At 41.6% G+C, this 21,012-nt stretch overlaps 1 protein-coding gene across 3 annotated transcripts in view; it reads right to left on the minus strand.

The window, feature by feature from the left end:
- Positions 1-595: 595 nt before the first annotated feature.
- Positions 596-21,012, minus strand: part of LOC132405560 (protocadherin-1-like) — a 490,197-nt gene continuing 469,780 nt past the window's right edge. For all 3 annotated transcript variants that reach the window (XM_059990460.1, XM_059990458.1, XM_059990459.1), the window contains exon 4: positions 596-5,331. In XM_059990460.1, coding sequence (XP_059846443.1) covers positions 4,946-5,331 — 386 coding nt within the window. In that variant the 3' untranslated portion in view covers positions 596-4,945. The remainder of the gene's footprint in view (positions 5,332-21,012) is intronic.

A 21,012-nucleotide genomic window follows, 5' to 3' on the forward strand; every position in this document is an offset into this window, starting at 1 on the left:
CCTGCTCCTTGCTCCTATATCTTATGGTCTTATAACCATACATTAGAACATTGTTGTGCAGAAGGGTATCAGGGTATCTCTAAATGCACAACGTGTCGAATCTTGAAGTGGATGGTCTGCAGCAGCAGAATGTATGTGTGTGTGTGTGTGTGTGTGTGTGTGTGTGTGTGTGTGTGTGTGTGTATGTGCAGTCCTCAGACTGACACAGAGTGGGAGTGCAGTAGATCAGTATGCACACAAACAATATGAAAACCAGCTTATATTTCACCATTACCCACTGATATAAAACCAAACCAAATGTGACCATTAGCATTGGTGTAGGCCACTTTATACTGTAAATGTCCAACAGCTCCAATGTTTTGTGTGCAACATTTAAATGACACTTGGACAAGTTAATGGACAGGAGGAAATGTTGAAAGTATAAATGTGTGCAAATGGGATAGTTTAGGACCGTTTGGGCAGGATGTCCTGTTTCCTTGCTCTGTTGGTCTATGACCCTATTAGATAACATATGGCTCACCTTCTCTAGGAGAATCCAACTCCTCAGAAATCCCAAAAACCTCCTGAATGGAGAGAGAGTCTCAAAGACAACAGATTTATCATTTTTCCATTTTATTGTAAAGCTTCGAGGAAGGAATAATTACAATGATTGTGTTTTCTCTCTGTTGATGGCTCAGCAAATGAGGGCCAAGAATTCGTTTACATGCTTAACAATAGGAAAAAAAAATATAAACCAAGAGGAGGTGCTCACTGCCCGCGCAAATCTCAATAAGTAACAGAGGAAGCCAGTGGATTAACTAGTGAAGCATTACGTGTTTCCAAACACCCTTAACAATATGGTCCAGATTATACATTTAATCCATCTAAAAATAGTAACATACTTCCATTTGCTGATTGTTTTTATATAAAAGCGACATTTACATGTACATAAAACTGTACAAAAAACATGGCATACAAGCAATTAAATTAATTATATAAATAGAACCAACATTGAAGTTCAAATCATCTAAACAGCAATCTGCTGCTTGTTCCTAGACAAATCTCATGGACTCTGGGTTTCCGCTCTCCACCCGTTCCCCAGTGTGGTGGGGACTCTTATCAGGGTGCTAACAGGATCTACACTATAGACTCACTGAAAGTACTGGTCCTCCTACAGATGCGTGTGCCACTGTAGTTCTGGTCCAGGGTATCACAGGGCAAGCTACATCGCGACACAATACTTTTATAAAATACATACATAGTCTACCGCTGTATCCGTTTCCTTAGAATGAAACACAAACAAAAAAAAATGCATCAACTACATCTGCCTATAAATGCATGACAAGTGGCCTGTTCAGATACCACAAAGTTGTTCTGCCACCTCAACACATTTTGGGGATTTTTTTTGGTACCTGTATGTTCATGGTTGGGGTGTCTTTATCTTTTTGATTGTACCTGTAACTTGTCTGATTCCAAAATACTTCTTCATCAGTTAAACTGTATCTTAATCATACGAAAAGGCACCTTTAGCATCTCACCTCAAGTCTCCTCAATGTTCAATCTTCCTAAACTTTTCGGCATTGATTTCAGATTGGAGGACAATGGTGAGATTTATCCAAGATTCTTCCAATTGTAACTCCAGCTTGATCCTTGATTACAGGTCAACCCCGTGAATGCGGGGAGCTGAGAAGCCCAAAGCGGACAGGCATCAAGGAGACCTTTCCTAGAGGGAAACCTCCACTAATTCCTGAGAACTGGAGGCGCAGAGCCCTGGAAGTATGACCACTAATCCTCCTGCCTTCAATGCTACATCCATAGGCTCTCTTAATCCTGCTATGCCAAAAGCATCAAGCAAATTACTTGATCTGAGAAAAAAAGAGAGATCCTTTTTGAGACATTCAAGTGTAAATTGGATGGATTCAAGGTCAATTATACTATGCCAAGGTATCCATTAACTTCAATACACCCCATTTTTCCTCAGCGTAGACCCTTGGTCCTGACCAATGAACCTTACATGTGAGAATGCATTGCAGGATACAGTAAGAAACTTGGATGAGTCAAATTGCCCCCCCCCCCCCATCACCCCCTCTGCCAGTATATTCTGACTCGCATCTCCCCACTTTTCATTTATCAAGGCACAAAGATAAAACCTGCTTCACTTCGGTTACAAACCCGGGAGGGGGGAATCCTAGACCCAACCTGTTCACCGAATCATCAGGATTCTGCCACAGATAATGGAACGAGAACAAATGCCAACACACGCACACATACACACACAAAAAAAAAGCAAATATTTTTATCATGAAAACTGAGTATTAATCATGCTAACATAACATTTTTTATATATACACCGCTGTCTATCTGAATTGAGTTTCACAAGTCGTGAAGTGGGTACAATTAGAAAGTGCGCTATAACTGGAGACAATAACAGCAGTAGAAACAATAATTAGAGGAGGATCAGTGGGCCATTGAACCAAAAAGCTAAATGAAAATAGTAGGCTGCAAAGCTCTGTTCCATAAATGGTTATAAAATGAGTTCAAAATGCCATAAGGTGTCCAGCTCCAAGTGGGCAATCAAGTAGGCTTGATGAATTTTGATGGGGTTTTGCGTTGGCTGGTTGGATGAGTAATAGTGTTCACTACCATCCAATGAGTAGACTCTGGTGTGACATCATTGCACCAAAGTCAGCTGTCCAATCACATAACCAATGCATCGGTGGGAGGTCACCCAGCCTGTGGATCAGAAGAATCTATTATTTGTTTTGATTTAAAATGGCAACGTGTTCAATGCCTAATAGAAACATCTCAGAGTAATGTAACTCTACTTGTCCATGTGGGCTTGGGAACCATTACTGCATCCATGGTCATGTGACACCTAGCAAAAGCCAAACATCTGCTCACTCTTCTATTCCCTCAACAGGTTAATGCCTCCTCACCTCATTGCGAGAAGGGAATTCACAGACACACGCCTCTAGACACACACACACGCACTCTCACCCACACACACACACACACACACACACTCGCTCAGTCACATCTAGGTACAGAAAAACATAGCTACAGATTTACACACACACATGCACGCAACCACGTTTCCCCTACAGATACAGACACCCACCACCCATGCAGACAACTACACACAACCACCCAAAGAGGACTACAGAGACTCACATGAGCACCTGCAGATGCATACACCCAGCAGGGCATAGACTCACTTACAACCACACACAACCAAAGTGACAGGCACATTCACATACACACAGCCGTATCCATCCACAGAGCACATATCCACTCACAGGTGCACTGATACCGAAAGATGCATAAGCACACACTTCAAATCAATTAGGTTTTGCAGGTGTAATGCTTTACAATATCTCAGGACCTCCTGTGAAAAGCTACCATTTCCAGTGAGGCTTTGGTTTTGGCTTTGAATCCTGAGCTCTGAGCTCAGAAAAGGGTGAAGTGTCTCTGTTGCCCCTTTGTGCACATTTTCCACAGCAGCCAGCATTACTTGCAGTCACATTCATCCCAGGGGACCTCAGACATGAGAAGGTGATGTACATGTCCACTTTTCGAAGGTCTGATCCTGAGTGATGTAGTGATAGAAACCACAACCTCCATGCAAGATACCAAAAGTGAAACAGTTCCACTTCTCAAGACAAAACAAGTTATGTGAGAACACTGTGAACGGCGGAATGGATAAAGGTCAGGATTCACCGATGCTATTTTCAATGCTCATCCACCAGCGTGGGTCACTAAAAGTTTCTCACAGTTGTTACATTTTCAAGATGGCTTTTCCATCAGTACCTTTGAAACAGTTTGCACGAGGAAACAAATCTTTTAAACTTAAGATGGGTTTGTTGAAATCAGCTGAGAAGCAGGAATGATGGCGCTGATTTTAGCTCTGCAAACTGGAACTGTTTGAGATGTAATTCATATATTAACTGAAAGTCATTTTCCCACAAATGTACAGCAACCCTCCTGTACCACTGCATCAATTGGTCACCACAGCAAGGGTGAGCATTATGTTAAATGAGTGTTCCATGCACTGAGACGCCACATTTAAAAGTAAACAAGTGTCTACGTGTCCATGTATGTCATCTGGTCTATGTCCTCTGCACCCTTACGTCCTATCAACACACATGCACACTCACATAGGATGATGCAGACCACTCAAACACACACACACACGCATATACCTAACATACATACACAAGCACAATCATGCATGCAGGCACACAGCAAGCACATGAGCACTTCTACACATGCTTACACACACACACAACTGTGTATGCACAAACATACGTGAACACACAAGCACACGCATACAGTATCAAGCACACACTCAATCATGTAGATGCATGCATACACTCTCTCACAAAGACAGTCTCATACATGTACTGATCACACATGAATATACACACAATCACGCAGGCTTTCACACATGAGCATGTGGGTGCATGACCCTCACAGGTACACACGCGCGCGCACACACACACACACATACACACACACACACACACACACACACACACACACACACACACACACACACACACACACACACACACACACAACACACACACACACAACACACACACATAATTAAAAATAAATGATTTGACTGCATGCAGTTAAGAAGTTTGGCAGCAATGGAAACGATTGGGGTAAACAGCACCATGCTTGAGCTTTGACCACTGTTCTGCCTGCATTTTGTCTCTGTTTTCGGTGCTGGGTGGGGGTCAAGGCTGTGCCAACGTTACGGAAATCCCTGGACAACACACCATTTCAATCCCATCCATGCTTTGAAAAATCAAATTTTCCTTTGAATTGTAGTGCAGACAATAAAGCCTTTGTTTCTTTGCTTCTCCGAATGTTTCCCCTTGCGCTCATCTCCTCTTTAACTCTTGCACTTCCATTTAGCTGAAACGGCTTCAAACAGGCACAGAGCTGGCTCCATTGCTCCCTAGAGATAAATCTCACGCTTGGAATTCTGAGGGGCAGGCCCGGGGGCCTGTTGGTAGTCAGGGGGTTGGGTGAGTGGAATTTCTTCCAGAGTCGAATCCTTGCTGGGCTCGTGGTTTGAACCGGGGAAGGCACTATGCGTCGGTATGAAGCGGATGTTGGCCATCTTGGCATTACGGTCCTCAGTGATCCGAGGGCTCCCATTGGTCAGACGATCCTGGCTCCCCCGTTCTTCATAAGGCACAAAAGTGGACAGTTTGGGGACATTTTTCTGCTTCCTGTTGGGGGATGGTTGACCTGGCATCCAACAGGTATCTGAATGGCCAAACTCTGTGCATTCCCTTGTGCAGTTCCCCGTCATAGCCACGTCAGGCAGTGGTCGAAGATCTACATCGGCATATATAAAGAGAAATAAAAACATTACTTTAATATGCAGTCATAGAGTCAAGCAGCACAGAACACAGAACATGGAAAAGTACAGCACAGTACAGACCCTTCGGCCCACAATGTTGTGCCAACATTTTAACATGCTCCACAGTCAATCTATTCCTTTCAGCCAAATAATGCACTATTTTTCTTTTATCCATGTACTTAAGAGTCTTCTAAATGTCCTTAATGCATCTGTCTCTACCATCACCGCTGAATCCATCATTAAGAGCCCTCAAAGTTCAAAGTAAATTTATTATCTAAGTGCATATATGTCACCATATACAACCCTGACATTATTTTCTGGTGGGCATTCAGAGCAAAACATAATACTATCAATAAAAGACCACACCCAACAAAACAGACGAACAACCAATGTTTAAAAGGCAACAAACTGTGCAGATACTAAAGAAAATAATAGTATTAATAAAAAACAAGTAAGTAAATAAATAATAGAAATCAAGAACATGAGATGAAGAACCTGAGATGAAGAACCCTTGAGAGTGAGTCCACAGGTTGTGGGAATAGCTTAGTGATGGGGCAAGTGAAGTTGCGTGAAGTTGTCCCACTGACTCAAGAGCCTGACGGCTGAGGGTAATAACAGTTTCCGAATCTTCAGCAATAGTTTCTGGTCTTGAAGACTCTTGCAAATATCAGTAGATATATGGTGAAGAGCCTTCTGAACAGTTGCATTACTGCTGAGTCTGGAGGCTTCAATGGACAGGATGGAAAGAGGTTATAGAGGGGTATTTATTTTATTTAGAGATACTGCAGGATAGCAGGTCCATTCGGCCCGAGGCTGTGCCGCCCAGTTATAGCCTTATGATCAATTAACCTACCAAGCTGTATTTGATTGGGTTGTAGGTGGAAACTGAAGCACCCAGAGGAAACCCACCCGATCATGGGGAGAATGTACAGGCTCCTTAAAGACAGTGGCAGAAATTGAACCCAGGTCACTGGCACTCTAATAGCGTTACACTCACCATTCCATTACCATGCCAGCCACCAAATGTTTGTAGGCTCAGCCTGCTCCATAACAGGCATAGCCCCCCCCCCCCCCTTCCACCTCACAACCAGGATATCTTCAAAAGACAGTGTCTCAAGAACTTGGCATCCGTCATTAAGGATACTCACCATCCAGGACCTGTATGCTTCCCATTACTACCATCATGGAGGAGGTATTAGGGCCTGGAGAAGCACACCTGATGTTTTAGCAACAGCTTCTTCCTCCTTACTAACATATTTCTGAATGGTCTGCGAACACACGGGTATTACCTCACTACTGCTCTTTTATATTATTTATTTACTTTATCTATCTATCCATCTACCTCTCTAGACTTTCAATTAAAACGAGGATGAGGGAATGTATCACTCCTGCCCTAACTACTCTGCATTGGCTTCCTATATCTTTTAATTCTCTTGTTTTTAAAGCACTCAATGTTCAGAGACTAGAGTGCATCACAAAATCGCTTTTGTTTTACAATCCTGCTCGAGCTCTCAGCAGCTCCCTGTCCACCAGTCTCTTAAATTTAAACAATCTCTCTCAAAAGATAATTGGCAGGTCAGCCTTTTTGAACTACTCTCCTGAGCTGTGGAACTCAGTACCTAAAGTGATAAGGGATGCAGACGCAGTTGACACTTCTGAACATCAGCTCAAAACCTATTTATTTAACCTTGCTTTTAACGAACATCCTTTTGGCTTTTATTTGTACGTTTGCACTTTATCCCATTGCAAAGCACTTTGAACGACATTGTCTGTATGAAAAGTGCTCCATAAAAAAAGTTATTATTATCTATGTATCTATTTATTAGAAATTTAAAATAATTTGTATGTCTTGCAATGTACTGCTGCAGCAAAGCAACAAATTTCATGGCATACAATGTGATGCAAAAGGCAAAAGTCTGAGGTGCAGATACACAGCTGGGCTGCCTAGGACTTTTGCACAGTACTATATTTGTCAAAATGGAGCAGAAAGTAAGTTTGTAAATCAGATGGGAGCAAAGGATATTGGGAATGGTGAAGGTGGAGCGCCGCAGGAGAGGTGTGGGACAGGAGGCAGAGAAGGAGTGCTGGTGTGGTGGTGGCTGGGTGCAGGCTCATGAAATGAAGGTTATTCGATTCCAAACTATTGATCATTACATAATATTTCTCTGGTGCTTTCTGCTCACCTCCCTCTCACTTCCCATTTTCCTAACCATGATTCTCCTCTCCCTAACCCCTTCCCACTCTCAGTCCACAACACAGACCCATATCAGAATCAGGTTTATAATTGCTCACATATGTCATGATAATTGTTTTTTTGCAGCAGCAGCAGTACAATGCAATACATAAAATTACTGCAGTCTTAGCTATATGCATGTGCCTAAGAATTTTGCACAGTATTGCATGTACCTATCTATGATACTTACAATAAATTTTATGTATTCTAATGCACTACAGCCATAAAACAACAAATTTCATGACGTACGTCAGTGAAAATAAACCTGATCCTGTTTCTGATTCTGATTCTATTGCTCTGAAACAAGGTAAATGTTGAAATGATAACATCTTTTGTATGCACTCAGCAATTTTATCTCCCAATGATGAGATGACCTTTGAACGCTGATGTCAGGGTCCCGATGAAGCATTTCCTAGATTAGTAATTCATTGCAACTCTCAGAAAAATACACGCTCAGATCAGCGAGTAAATTGCAGACTGACATCTATCAATGGGAGCACAAGAAATATCATACAGATAGGAATGGTAAATGGTGATAAAAAAAGCACAGTGCTCAGAAAAAGGAGTGCGCTCAGCAATGTTCTTTAATAATGGCACTGGCTTAATGGTGACATGAAGTTAAACTCATGCCAGACACCTCCTGGCTCTCTGCCCACACATCCATTATTAATGGATGCGCTTCAGCACTTCAGGCTGGAAAAGTGAGAAGAAGAGGATCGTATACAAAATCCGTTCACCGACTGAACCTGCACCGAGAAGCAATCTACTGAGTCATGCTTTCGCTGTAACCCTTGGCAGTTGCTTTTCCATCTTAAACATCTATCCAGTATTGTAAAATAAAAACCTTTACTTGCGTCATCCAATCTGTAAGGAGAACACAGACTACTCTTACTTGGTGGTAGGGATCACAGATTTCAGATCCAAATTCACCATTCCATTACTCAAGTGAAAGGAGGAACAAAATAATTGTTATTCCAGATCTGACGCAGCATATCAAAACACATAAAGTTAAAGAACACAATAATAAAATAAAACATGATGAATATAAATACAGTGTTGTACAAAAGTCTTGGGCACACAAATATCTCTAGCAAACCTAAGACTTTTGCACAGTACTGTATATGTCAATGTGGAGCAGAGAGCAAGTTTGAAGATCTGCCAGGAGCAAAGGATGTTGGGAATGGCGAGTGTGGAGCGCCGTGGGTGGGGTGTGGGACAGGTGGCGGAGAAGGAGTGCCAGGGGTTGGGGGGTGGCATGGGTGCAGGAACACCCAGCCCTGAGACACCAGGCAAGGTGATTAAATTCCAAACAATTAGTTTATTGATCATTACAGAATGTCTCTTTGGTGCTTCCCATTCCCTCCTCTCTCCCTTCTCCTTTTTCCAAACATAATCCCCTCTCTCTGCCCCTATCCCACTCTCAGTCCGCAATAGAAACCCACATCAGAATCAGGTTTTTATCATCACTCACATATGCCATGAAATCTGTTTTCTTTCATGCTGCACCTTCCTTTAATATTAGATCCAATCATTTTCGGTCCTTTGTCACTTCAACCTATTACACGCCAGCTCTTGTTCCAAGTCTTCCCTTCACCTTTTTAAACTACCTCCCCTTTTCCTTCCAGTCGAGATGGAGGGTTTTAACATGACTGTTCATCTCAACCACAGATAGTGCATGACCCATTGAGTTCTTCCAGCTTTTCATGTATTGCTCCAGATCTCAGCATCTGCAGCCTTGTGTCTGCACCTAACTTCTCATAGACTATCTTCTCCTGAAGCCCTCAATACCTTCAGTATGAAGTGTCATTCACGTTGGGAATGACGACATAGCTGTTACGTCACTGGATCAATAATTGGGCAGCTGTAGTTGTCAAGGGTTGCTGGGAGTGGCCCTGGGAGTGGTCAAAGGACCTATTCTGCGCTATGCCTCTAAATAAATAACACTACAGATATTGGGAATTTAAAATAGAAGATCTGAAAACTAACAATGCATTATTATTTGTGAGTGAATAAGTTGCATGTTGTTCCTCCACTGCTCCAACAATGACTACACCAAACTCTTCAGCGACCACAAAGCGACCTCAGTTTGTAAGTAATACTAAGTTAAGGCATATAAATTGCTGAAACTGGAGAGGGTGAGAGGCAGTGTTTCAGGTCAGTGGTCCTTCTGCAGCAAATGGTTTTGACATGAGTTCATGAACCCGAAGTATTAACTCTGCTTCTGTCTCCGTGGATGCTGCCTGACCTGCTGTGTGTGTCCAGCAGGCTTTGACCTCAGTCAAGAACAATCACTGTCAACTGAATTAAATATTTCAAATCCAAAATAATTTTTTTCTAACTTACATGCAATTTGTTAGCGCTTATAAGTAATACTGACTTAATAGCAAATCATTAAATAATAATTGCTTGATGTACAATTTGTTCATCAGTTAATTCAGTGGTGGTGAAGGTCTAGTCTGGTCTCTTCTCATTTTCAATTTTAAAATCTCTTCAAGGAAAGTAATCATAAAATCCATCAATTAAAACAAGTCAGAAGCAGCCATCATAAAATGAGGATTTATACTGTTTTTATAAGACCATAAGACATTATATAGAAGCAAAATCAGAATCAGAATCAGATTGAATATCATATGTCGTGAAATTCAATTTTTTTGTGGCAGCAGCACAGTGCAATACATAATAATAAACCTATAAATTGCAGTAAGAAAATATATATTAAAATGAATTAAATGAGTAGTGCAAAAAGAGAGCAAGAAAAAAGGAAGTAAACAGTGAGGCAGTGTACAGTACTGTGGAAAAGTCTTAGGCGTGCATAAATAGCTAGGGTACTCAGGACTTCCACACAGTACCGTAGTAATTTTACGTATTGCACTGTACTGCTGCTGCAAATAAAAACCAAATTCATCAGGACTGGAAAAGAAGGGGACAGAAGCCAGAATCAGAAGCTGGTGGCTGGGGCAGGGGAGAGTGAAAGCAGTATAAGTTGGCAGGTGATAAGTGAGACCAATTGAAGGAGAAAGTGGGTGGATGGGTGGGTGAGAATGAAGTAAAAGCTGTCCCCCCTCAAAAAGCCTGCAGGTTCCCCTCCAAGTTGCACTTCACACTAACTAGGAAATGTATTGTTGGTCCTTCCTCACCAGTGTATCTCAATCACCTAAATCTCTCTCCAACAACACATGGAATCATCTTCTCTTATGTCAGGAGTTCCCAACCTGGTATCAATGGACCCCTTGATTAATGGTATTGGTGCATGTCCTAACTTAGGTATAGACTTAATGGGCTTAAAAATTGATGGATATAGCCCATCACAGGAGAAATCCTCCCCATATTGAGCATATCTACAAGGAGCACTGCTAGAAGAAAGCATTATCTGTCATCAAGGACCCCCATTACCCAGGACACGCTCTCCTCTCACTACTACCATCGGGCAGGGGTAGAGGAGACGTAGGTCCCATACAACCAGGTTCAGGAACAGTTATTACCCTATAACCATCAGGCTTCTGAACTGGTGTGGATAACCGCACTCACCTCAGCACTAAACTGACACTCCCCTCGACACTGAAATAACTCCACAACCTATGGACTCAATCTCAAGGTCTCTACAACTCATGTTCTCAGTATTATTTATTTAGTTGTTTATTATTATTTCCACGATTTGTCTTCTTTTTCACATTGGTTGTATGTTAGTCTTTGTTTATGTCTGGATTTTCATAGATTCTATTAGATTTCATTATTTTCCAGTAAATGCTTGCAGGAAAATGAATCTTAAGGTATATGGTGACATATAAATTTGACAATAAATTTAATTTGGCTTGTCTCCCTGCCATTGTAAGAAAATCTGAATGGTTCAAAGAGGTGGCAATCACCATCTTTTCACGGGCAATAAATGTCGATTTTGCCAGCGATGCCGATATCCCATGAGTGAATCTAAAATATGACCAGGGAGATTTGTGACAGAGCAGAGATAAGGGTTGTGTCAACAAGTGACAGCTGCTGACGAGAAATTAGTAATTATCAATCACCTTTATCAACAGGACTGCAACCAGTGATAAAAACTGCAAACACAAGCCACATGTACTAGGCCCGTAACCAAGGAAACAATGAAGACCCTATAGTCACTGCTTATTGATTTGCCATTTACCTCGCACCACAAAAAGAGACAACAGTGACTTGGAGGGAGTTGGGCTGACAGAGACATCTGATTATTATCGACATTAACACTGGGCCCTAAGGAGCAGCAGCCTTCAGTGCATTGTTTCTTTTCCATGTAGACCTCCATGAAATTCTGTTTAAGGCATAATTTCATAAACACGGGTCAAGAGTTTAAGAACTTTTTTAAAAGCTACTTATTAATGCTTTTTGGGAGGGTGATTTTAGATGCATATCATATTTATACTGAGTTAAATACTGTATGTAATTAGTTTTGCTACAGTAAGTGTATGGGACACTGGAAAAATGTTGTATTTCCCCTTGGAGATGAATAAGGTATCTATCTATCTATCTATCTAAGAGCTGATGACCCTGCCTGAGGGATATCAAAATAAACTTTATCATAATAAAAATAATTATTTACAAGAATAAACTGTGCAATGCTTTATATTTGTAGTCAATGCGTTATGTCATATCTGTCGCATTCCTTAAAACCAATAGGACTATTGCCACTCATGAGCCATTCACCCCTGAGGTGAAACATGACTACAATAATTGAGGGGCTTCCTCATCCAACCCACCACCCCCTCTTTCCAGCAGCAGGAGAACCCTATTCTGTGATCCTTCCCCACTGGACCTTTGCGGTGGCTGCACCAAGCTTTAGTGTGTCCCTTAGCACAAAATCCTGCAGCCTGGAATGTGCCCGTCGGCAGCATTCCTCCATGGGCATCTTGATGAGCTGGCGGACCAGCAGGTTCTGGCCAGGCCAGATGGGTAGTATTGTGTGGAGCACTGTACAGAGAACCAACCAACGGAGGAGGACTAAGTACCTCCTCTCTGTCATGCCATTGACAATGTGCTTTTCCATAGCACCTTTAACTGGGTACACGTGTCACTGCAAGGGCAGGTTTGACTCACACTGATACTGAGTTCTAGAGTTTAAAAGTTAATGAATTACATTTGTGGTCACTGACATTATGTGCCGGCAAAAAAACAGAAGCAATTTGCATCCAGTAAGTTCCTAACAACCACAATGAATTGATAGAGAGGAATAAACAGTTAATCATAAATATGAGAAAGTCTGCAGATGCTGGAAATCCAGAGCAAACATACAAAATGCTGGTCAGGCAGCCTTTATGGAAATGTATAAACAGTTGTTGTTTTGGGCCGAGACTCTTCATCAGGACTGGAAAGGAAAGGGGAATGAAGCTGGAGTAAAAAAAAAAGGGAGGTGAGCTTGAGATTCCCATCTTTGCAGGATCTGTGTTAATAATTTGTTGCTCCACTGTGAAGTCTTTTTGAGGTGTGTCCACCTTGAAAAGTTTCAATCTTCTCTGTGACTGGAGTTCAGTGAAACCCCCTCTCACTGGTATCCTCCACAATCTCTGCTGCTCTCTTGACTCTTTGCCAGTTTATGCTCCTTCCTCTCCCCCCCCCCCCACCCCCCAACACATTTTATTCTGGCTTCATCCCCCTTCCTTTCCAGTCCTGATGAAGGGTCTCAGACAGAAATGTTGACTGTTTAATCTTCTCCATAGCTGCTGCATTCCTCCAGCATGTTGTGTGCATGGGTCCAGATTTCCAGCCTCTGCAGAATCTCTTCTTTTTACAATGAACTGAATGACCAATTGGATACCTTCAACATTGTCAGTCAAGATAATAAACTACCGAGGAGGTCACTGGGGTCCTAATTAGCTTTGCCCAATGCCAGTAGATTTTTACACCCACTTGATCAGGCAATTGAGTATTTAGAGTCTTCAAGTCATACAATACAGAAGCAGGCCCAGTGGCCCATCTTGTTTATGCTAATTATTTTGCTTGCCTACACTAATCCTTCTTCCCTGCATCAAGTCCATATCCTTTCATTGCTCGTCTACTTAGGTCCCTGTCTAAATGCCTCTTAAAGATAGTAATGGCATCTGAATTCGCCACCTCCTATGGTAATGTGCTCTGGATATCAACCATTCTCAGAGGGTGGTGAGAGTGTGGAATGAGCTGCCAGTACAATTGGTATATGTATGCTCAATTTCATTATTTAGGAGAAGTTTGGATGGGTACATGGATGGTAGGGCTATGGTGCACCATGGTGCCATTACAGGTCAATAGTAGTAGGCAAGTTAATCGGTTCAGCATGGTCTAGATGGGCCAAAGCAGCTGTTTCTGACTGTACTTTCCTATGACTCTTTGATTCTCAATGGAGAAACTTATTCCTCATTTAAATCTCATTGAAACTCTTCCCTTTCATCTTAAGCAATGTTTTCTTACTTTTATCACTCCAGCTGTGAGTAAAGAATTCTGACTAGGCCTCTCAGCATTTTACCTGCCTCCCTCAGGTCACTCTTTTGCCTCCTTTGATCTATGGGAAACAAGCCTCCTTGATCTGATCTTATATAACCACATAACAATCACAGCACGGAAACAGGCCATCTCAGCCCTTCTAGTCCGTGCTGAACGCTTATTCTCACCTAGTCACACTGGCCCGCACTCAGCCCATAACCCTCCATTCCTTTCCTGTCCATATACCTATCTAATTTTACTTTAAATGACAATACCAAACCTGCCTCTACCACTTCTACTGGAAGCTCGTTCCACACAGCTACCACTCTCTGAGTAAAGAAATTCCCCCTCGTGTTACCCTTAAACTTTTGCCCCCTAACTCTCAACTCATGTCCTCTTGTTTGAATCTCCCCTACTCTCAATGGAAAAAGCCTATCCACATCAACTCTATCTATCCCCCTCGTAATTTTAAATACTCTATCAAATCCCCCCTCAACCTTCTACGCTCCAAAGAATAAAGACCTAACTTGTTCAACCTTTCCCTGTAACTTAAGTGCTGAAACCCAGGTAACATTCTAGTAAATCTTCTCTGTACTCTTTCTATTTTGTTGATATCTTTCCTATAATTCAGTGACCAGAAATGTACGCAATACTCCAAATTCGGCCTTACCAATGCCTTGTACAATTTTAACATTACATCCCAACTCCTATACTCAATGCTAAGATTTATAAAGGCCAACATACCAAAAGCTTTCTTCACCACCCTATCCACATGAGATTCCACCTTCAGGGAACTATGCACCATTATTCCTAGATCACTCTGTTCTACTGCATTCTTCAATGCCCTACCATTTACCATGTATGTCCTATTTGGATTATTCCTACCAAAATGTAGCACTTCACACTTATCAACCTTAAACTCCATCTGCCATCACTCAGCCCACTCTTCTAACTGGCCTAAATCTCTCTGCAAACTTTGAAAACCTACTTCATTATCCACAACGCCCCCTACCTTAGTATCATCTGCATACCTACTAATCCAATTTACCACCCAATCATCCAGATCAGTAATGTATATGACAAACAACATTGGACCCAGTACAGATCCCTGAAGCACACCACTAGTCACCGGTCTCCAACCTGACAAACAGTTATCCACAACTACTCTCTGGCATCTTCCATCCAGTCACTGTTGAATCCATTTTACTACTTCAATATTAATACCTAAACATTGAACCTTCCTAACTAACCTTCCGTGTGGAACCTTGTCAAAGGCCTTACTGAAGTCCATATAGACAACATCCACTGCTTTACCCTCGTCAACTTTTCTAGTAATCTCTTCAAAAAATTCAATAAGATTTGTCAAACATGACCTTCCACACACAAATCCATGTTGACTGTTCCTAATCAGACCCTGTCTATCCAGATAATTATATATACCATCTCTAAGAGTACTTTCCATTAATTTACCCACCACTGACATCAAACTGACAGGTCTATAATTGCTAGGTTTACTCTTAGAACCCTTTTTAAACAATAGAACCACATGAGCAATACGTCAATCCTCCAGCACCATCTCCGTTTCTAATGATGTTTGAAATATTTCTGTCAGAGCCCCTGCTATATCTACACTGACTTCCCTCAAGGTCCTAGGGAATATCCTGTCAGGATCCGGAGGTTTATCCACTTTTATATTCCTTAAAAGCGCCAGTACTTCCTCCTCTTTAATTGTCATAGTTTCCATAACTTTCCTACTTGTTTCCCTTACCTTACACAATTCAATATCCTTCTCCTTAGTGAATATGATTTAATTAAAGCCCTCCAATCCTACTTTATTGGCAGTAAGTTTTCATGTCCCTTACTAATCAAAAAACTGCCAACTTCTGCTTTAAATATAGACCAAAAGACCATAAGTCCATTAAGACATCAGTGCAGAATTAGACCACTTGGCCCATCGAGTCTGCTCTGCCATTCCATCATGGCTGATTTATTATTCCTCTCAACCCCATTCTCCTGCCTTCTCCCTGTAACCTTTGATGCCCTTACAAAACAAGAACCTATCAAGTTCAGCTTTAAATATACCCACTGACTTGGCCTCCACAGTTGTCTGTGGCAATGAACTCCACAGATTCACCACCCTCTGGCTAAAGAAATTTCACTTCTTCTCGGTTCTAAAATAACGTCTTTCTATTTTGAGGCAGTGCCTTCAGGTTCTAGACTCCCCCACTATATAAAACATTCTTTCCAACTTTCACTCTATCTCGGCCTTTCAATAGTCACTAGGTTTCAATGACATTGTCCCCATTCTTCTAGACTTCAACAAGTATTAGCCCAGCACAACAAACACTCCCTATACATAAATCTTTCTGTTTCTATGATCATTCTTGTGAACATCCTTTGACCCCTCTCCAATGCCAGCATATCCTTTCTTAGATAAGGGAGCCAACACCATTCACAATACTCCAAGTGTAGTCTGACCAACAGCTTATAAAGCCATTATATACCCAAAGACTTGGTCTCCACAGCTGTCTATGTCAACGAGTTCCATAAATTTACCACGCATTGCCTAAAGAAATTCCTTTTCATGTATGGGCAGTAGAAGAGGTAAATATCCATGTAATTCTGCCAAGCTAATAGTTATTTATGTTGTTCATACACAAGCCAACTCTGTGGCATGATATGAGCAATGTTAAAATCATTTTTTATGTACTCTCTCTTTATACGCAAGGGCAAACAGTGAAGCAATGTAATGCATTTGTCATAGAACATTGAACACTACAGCACAGTACAGGCCCTGCAGCCCATGGTGTTGTGCCAACCTTTTAAACTACTCCAAGATCAATCTAACATTCAGTTATTTAATTTGTTCAGCACAAAGACACGACAGTTAGTGGAATGGGCCCCAGAGAGCATCCTCTCCACATCAAAGGTAAGGAAAAACCTGCAAAATGGACGAAGTTCAGTCCATTACAAGGAAAGCTCTCTCTCTAGCATTGGGCACATCGACAAGGTACACTGCCACAAGAAAGCAGCATCCATCATTAAGGACCACACAGGCCATGCTCTCTTCTCACTGCTACTACAGAGAAGGTGGTATGGGAACCTTTAGGCTCTACATCACCAAGATCAAGATCAGTTATTATCCTTCGACCATCAGGCTCCTGAACCAGTGTGGATAACTTCACTCACCACAACACTGAACTGATTCCTGGAGAAGTAGCTTAGGAGAGTCAATGGCGCCTAACAACAGCTCCTTTGTTGGCATCTTTGGAAACAGCTTTATCTCCATCTCTTTATTTTTCCCTTTCAGGCTACTTTTGAAGATCCTGACCTGGAGTTACACACTGACTTCAGTACTTTGGGGAATGTGACCTGCTCTTGGGGTTTCTCGACATGCCAAGGGCACTTCCTAACAGCTCCGCTTGCCTTTGTCGGTCCGAGGCTTTGTGACTCTGGAGATGGGCGGGTCAAAGGTCGGTGCCCTGGAAGGAGCTCGGTGTATCATAGGAATCAGGAGATCTACAGCTGTGTGCCCAGAGACCTGAGATCTTTGGGCACAGAGCTCGGAAAAAGCGACGCAACAGACATTTAAGGTTACAAACCAGCCAGTTGTTTGTTATGTCTCTCCTCTCACTGTGAAACAGAGACATCTTATTAGGGAGAGAGAGAGTCTGTCGTATGTCGAATACCGGGTGAACAAGTAGCTTTTGGATACTGCAAGTCTGTGTAATTGCTGTTGCTTTGCTGCGCTTGAGTGCTCTGCGGTGGGTGCCAGTGCTTTTTTTTGCCGGTGGGGGGAGGGGGGATTGTTGCCTGCTGTTGCTTACATATGGGAGGGAGGGAAGTTGGGGTTCTAACATGTAATTGTCGTTCATTCTTGGGGCACTCTTCTGTTTTTGTGGATGGTTGTGAAGAAAAATCATTTCAGGATGTATATTGTATACATTCCTCTGACATTGAATGTACCTTTGAAACCTATAGACTCACCTTCAAGGACTCTACAACTCATGTCCTCAGATTTATTTACTAATTTATTCATTTGTTCATCTATCTATTTATTCATTTATCCATTCATTCACCTATTTATTTTTTTACTGATTGTGTTATTTATTTTTTTCTGTGTTTGCACAGATTGTCTACTTTTGCACATTGGCTGTCAGTCATGTTTGTGTGTATATTTCATCAATTCTATTGTATTTATTTGTTCTGCTGTGAATGCCTGCAAAGAAATGAATCTCAGGAAAGCATAATTTGAAAATGAATATACCTTGAACTTTGAACTTCCACACTGTTTCAACTACTTGCAACATGTTGGAAATGTAAAGTCTTGAGTTAACAAAGGCACAGATGATGGCGGAGATTAAAACGTGGTTATAATGATAGTGTAGTTGGAAGTACTTCTCAGTATCAAAGATGACGCCAGTGCTATGAATAATCTCCTTGTCAAGAGTTTTAAACAGATGTCAAGATAACATTTCTTCTATAGAAAAGGTGCACACATTCTCAGGGATGCTAACAGAGACAATGACTTTATCTATAAGAGAGAATTTATATATGGATCTTTTGTTCATAAGACAGCAAGGAACTGCACAATACAGCTGCGGTGAACCAGCTACAATTACAAAGAGGTATTTGAAGATACACATATGTACATCGACACCTTTAAGTGCTCTCTAATATTATTCCTGATTTTATGGAAATTGGATCAGTTCTGAAAAGCCTCTTTGCCACTTTATAAGATTCCCATCACTGGAAGTGCTTAGATAGACAAATAAAACCACAGTTGACTTTATGTGAAGAATGGACAAAATAGCACTTGTGACGTTCGCACAATATCTAGATTGGTTTACATGAAATTGGATATTGCTAGTGCTTATCCCATACACAAACTTTCCCCTTCCCTAATGGCCCCATTAACTCCACTAGCATGACACCTTTTACTTTTTAACTTGTGTTGTAAATGCACTTTATGCTGAATGTCAATCTTCTGTAATATATTTATTATTTGTTAATTTTTTACGGTAATATTACTTTGTGCTGTGTGTGAGATATATGTATTATGTTGTGCAGAGGATCAGTGTTTCATTTGGCAGTATACCTACAACACAGTGCAAAAATCTTAAGCACAAATATAGAGCGAGGGTACCTAAGACTTTTGCAGAGTGGAGCAGAGAGCAAGTCTGTAAATCTGGCGGGAGCAAAGGATGTTGGCAATGGCGAGGGTGGAGCACTGATGGAGGGGTGTTGGACAGGTGGCAGGAAAGGAGTGGTAGGGTGGTGGTGTGGGTGCAAACTCACCGAGTCCTGAGACATCAGGCAAGGTAGTTTGATTCCAAACAATTGGTTTATTGAATTACAGAATCTGTAATGATTCTTTGGTGCTTCCCGCTCCCTCTCCTCTACCTTCTCCTTTTCCCAACCATGATTTCCCTGCCCCCTTCCCACTCTCAATCCACAATAGAGACCCATATCCGAATTAGGTTTATCATCACTCACGTCTGTCATGAAATTTGACCTTTTTTTGCAGCAGCAGTACTGTGTAAAAGTCTTAAGCACCTGAGCTATGTATACGTGCCTAAGATATTGATCCATAATGAATGGTTGAATGACAATAATCTTGAGACTGGGCTTGAACATGAACCAAGAAAGGCAAACCAATGTCCCAACCCTTTTTAAAAAGTTTGGCTTGTCATTTAGCACTTGAACAAGCTTCTAGGGATACACTGTTGAAAGTATCCTGACTTGTTCATCATGGTCTGGGATGGCAATTTGAATATGAAGCTGCAGAGGATCGTGGACTCAGTCCGATACATCACGGCCTCATCCCTCCCCACCATTGTTAATATTTATATGAGGTGCTGCCTCAAGAAGGCTATTCCTTTCAACCATTCACTTATTGAATCAACCTGCACAACCCTAATTACTACTTCAAATATAGCAAGACTGTGACCACTTTGCACTGCAGTGGACTTACAATGGACAGAAGCAGGCTCTTCATCCCATCTAGTCCATGCAAACCTGATCTTCTGACTAATTCCATCTACTGCACCCGGACCATAGCCCTCCATATCTCCCTCATCCATATCCTAACCTCTCTTAAATGTAACAATTGAATCCACATCTACCACTTCTGCTGGCAATTCATTACACCCAACCCTTTGAGTGAAGAAGTCTCGCCCGAGATTCCCCTTAAACATTTCGTCTTTCACTCTCAACTTATGACCTCTAGTTCTAGTCTCAGCCAATCTGAACAGACAAGTCCTGCAAGCATTCACCACTCATAATTTTATATACCTCTGAAAGGTCTCCTCTCATTCTCATGCACTCCAGGAGAGAAAGTCCTAACCTGTTCAAACTTCCCCTATGACTCAAGTCCTAGCAACATCTTCGTCAATTTTCTGTTGCAGTCCTTCAAGCTTATAGATACTTCGCATGGAGGGAGGTGACCAGAATCATTTTTTTAAAGAGGAAAGCAGCGAAACAGATGGAGAAGTGAGGAAATCTCAATTCAGTAAATCAGTCATAGTCACAGAGTCATGCAACATGCAAGAAGGCCTTCGGCCCATCTCATTCATGCCAACCAAGATGCACATCAAAGCTAGTCCAATCTGCCCATGTGTTATCCATAACCCCCTAAACCAGGGGTTCCCAAACTTTTTTATGCCATGGACCAAATTCATTACGCAAGGGGTCTGTGGACCCCAGCGTGGGAATGTTTGCTCTGAACTTTTCTATCAATGCCCCTGTCAAAATCCCTTTTGAAATGTTTTAAATTGCACCTGTCCCATTCACTTCCTCTGACAGCTCATTCTGTAAATATATCACCCTATTAGGTCGAGTTTATAGCCACAGACACACATACCTGTATATACAAGTGCAATGAAAAATCTTATTTACCGCAATATCACAACCACATAGCATTGGAGACAAACTATCACAAGAAAGACATAAATTAAGTGTAAATTATACAAAATTACACACAAAATAGAACAAAAAA

Source organism: Hypanus sabinus, chromosome 15 (assembly GCF_030144855.1).
Source record: "Hypanus sabinus isolate sHypSab1 chromosome 15, sHypSab1.hap1, whole genome shotgun sequence".
NCBI classification, from domain to species: domain Eukaryota; kingdom Metazoa; phylum Chordata; class Chondrichthyes; order Myliobatiformes; family Dasyatidae; genus Hypanus; species Hypanus sabinus.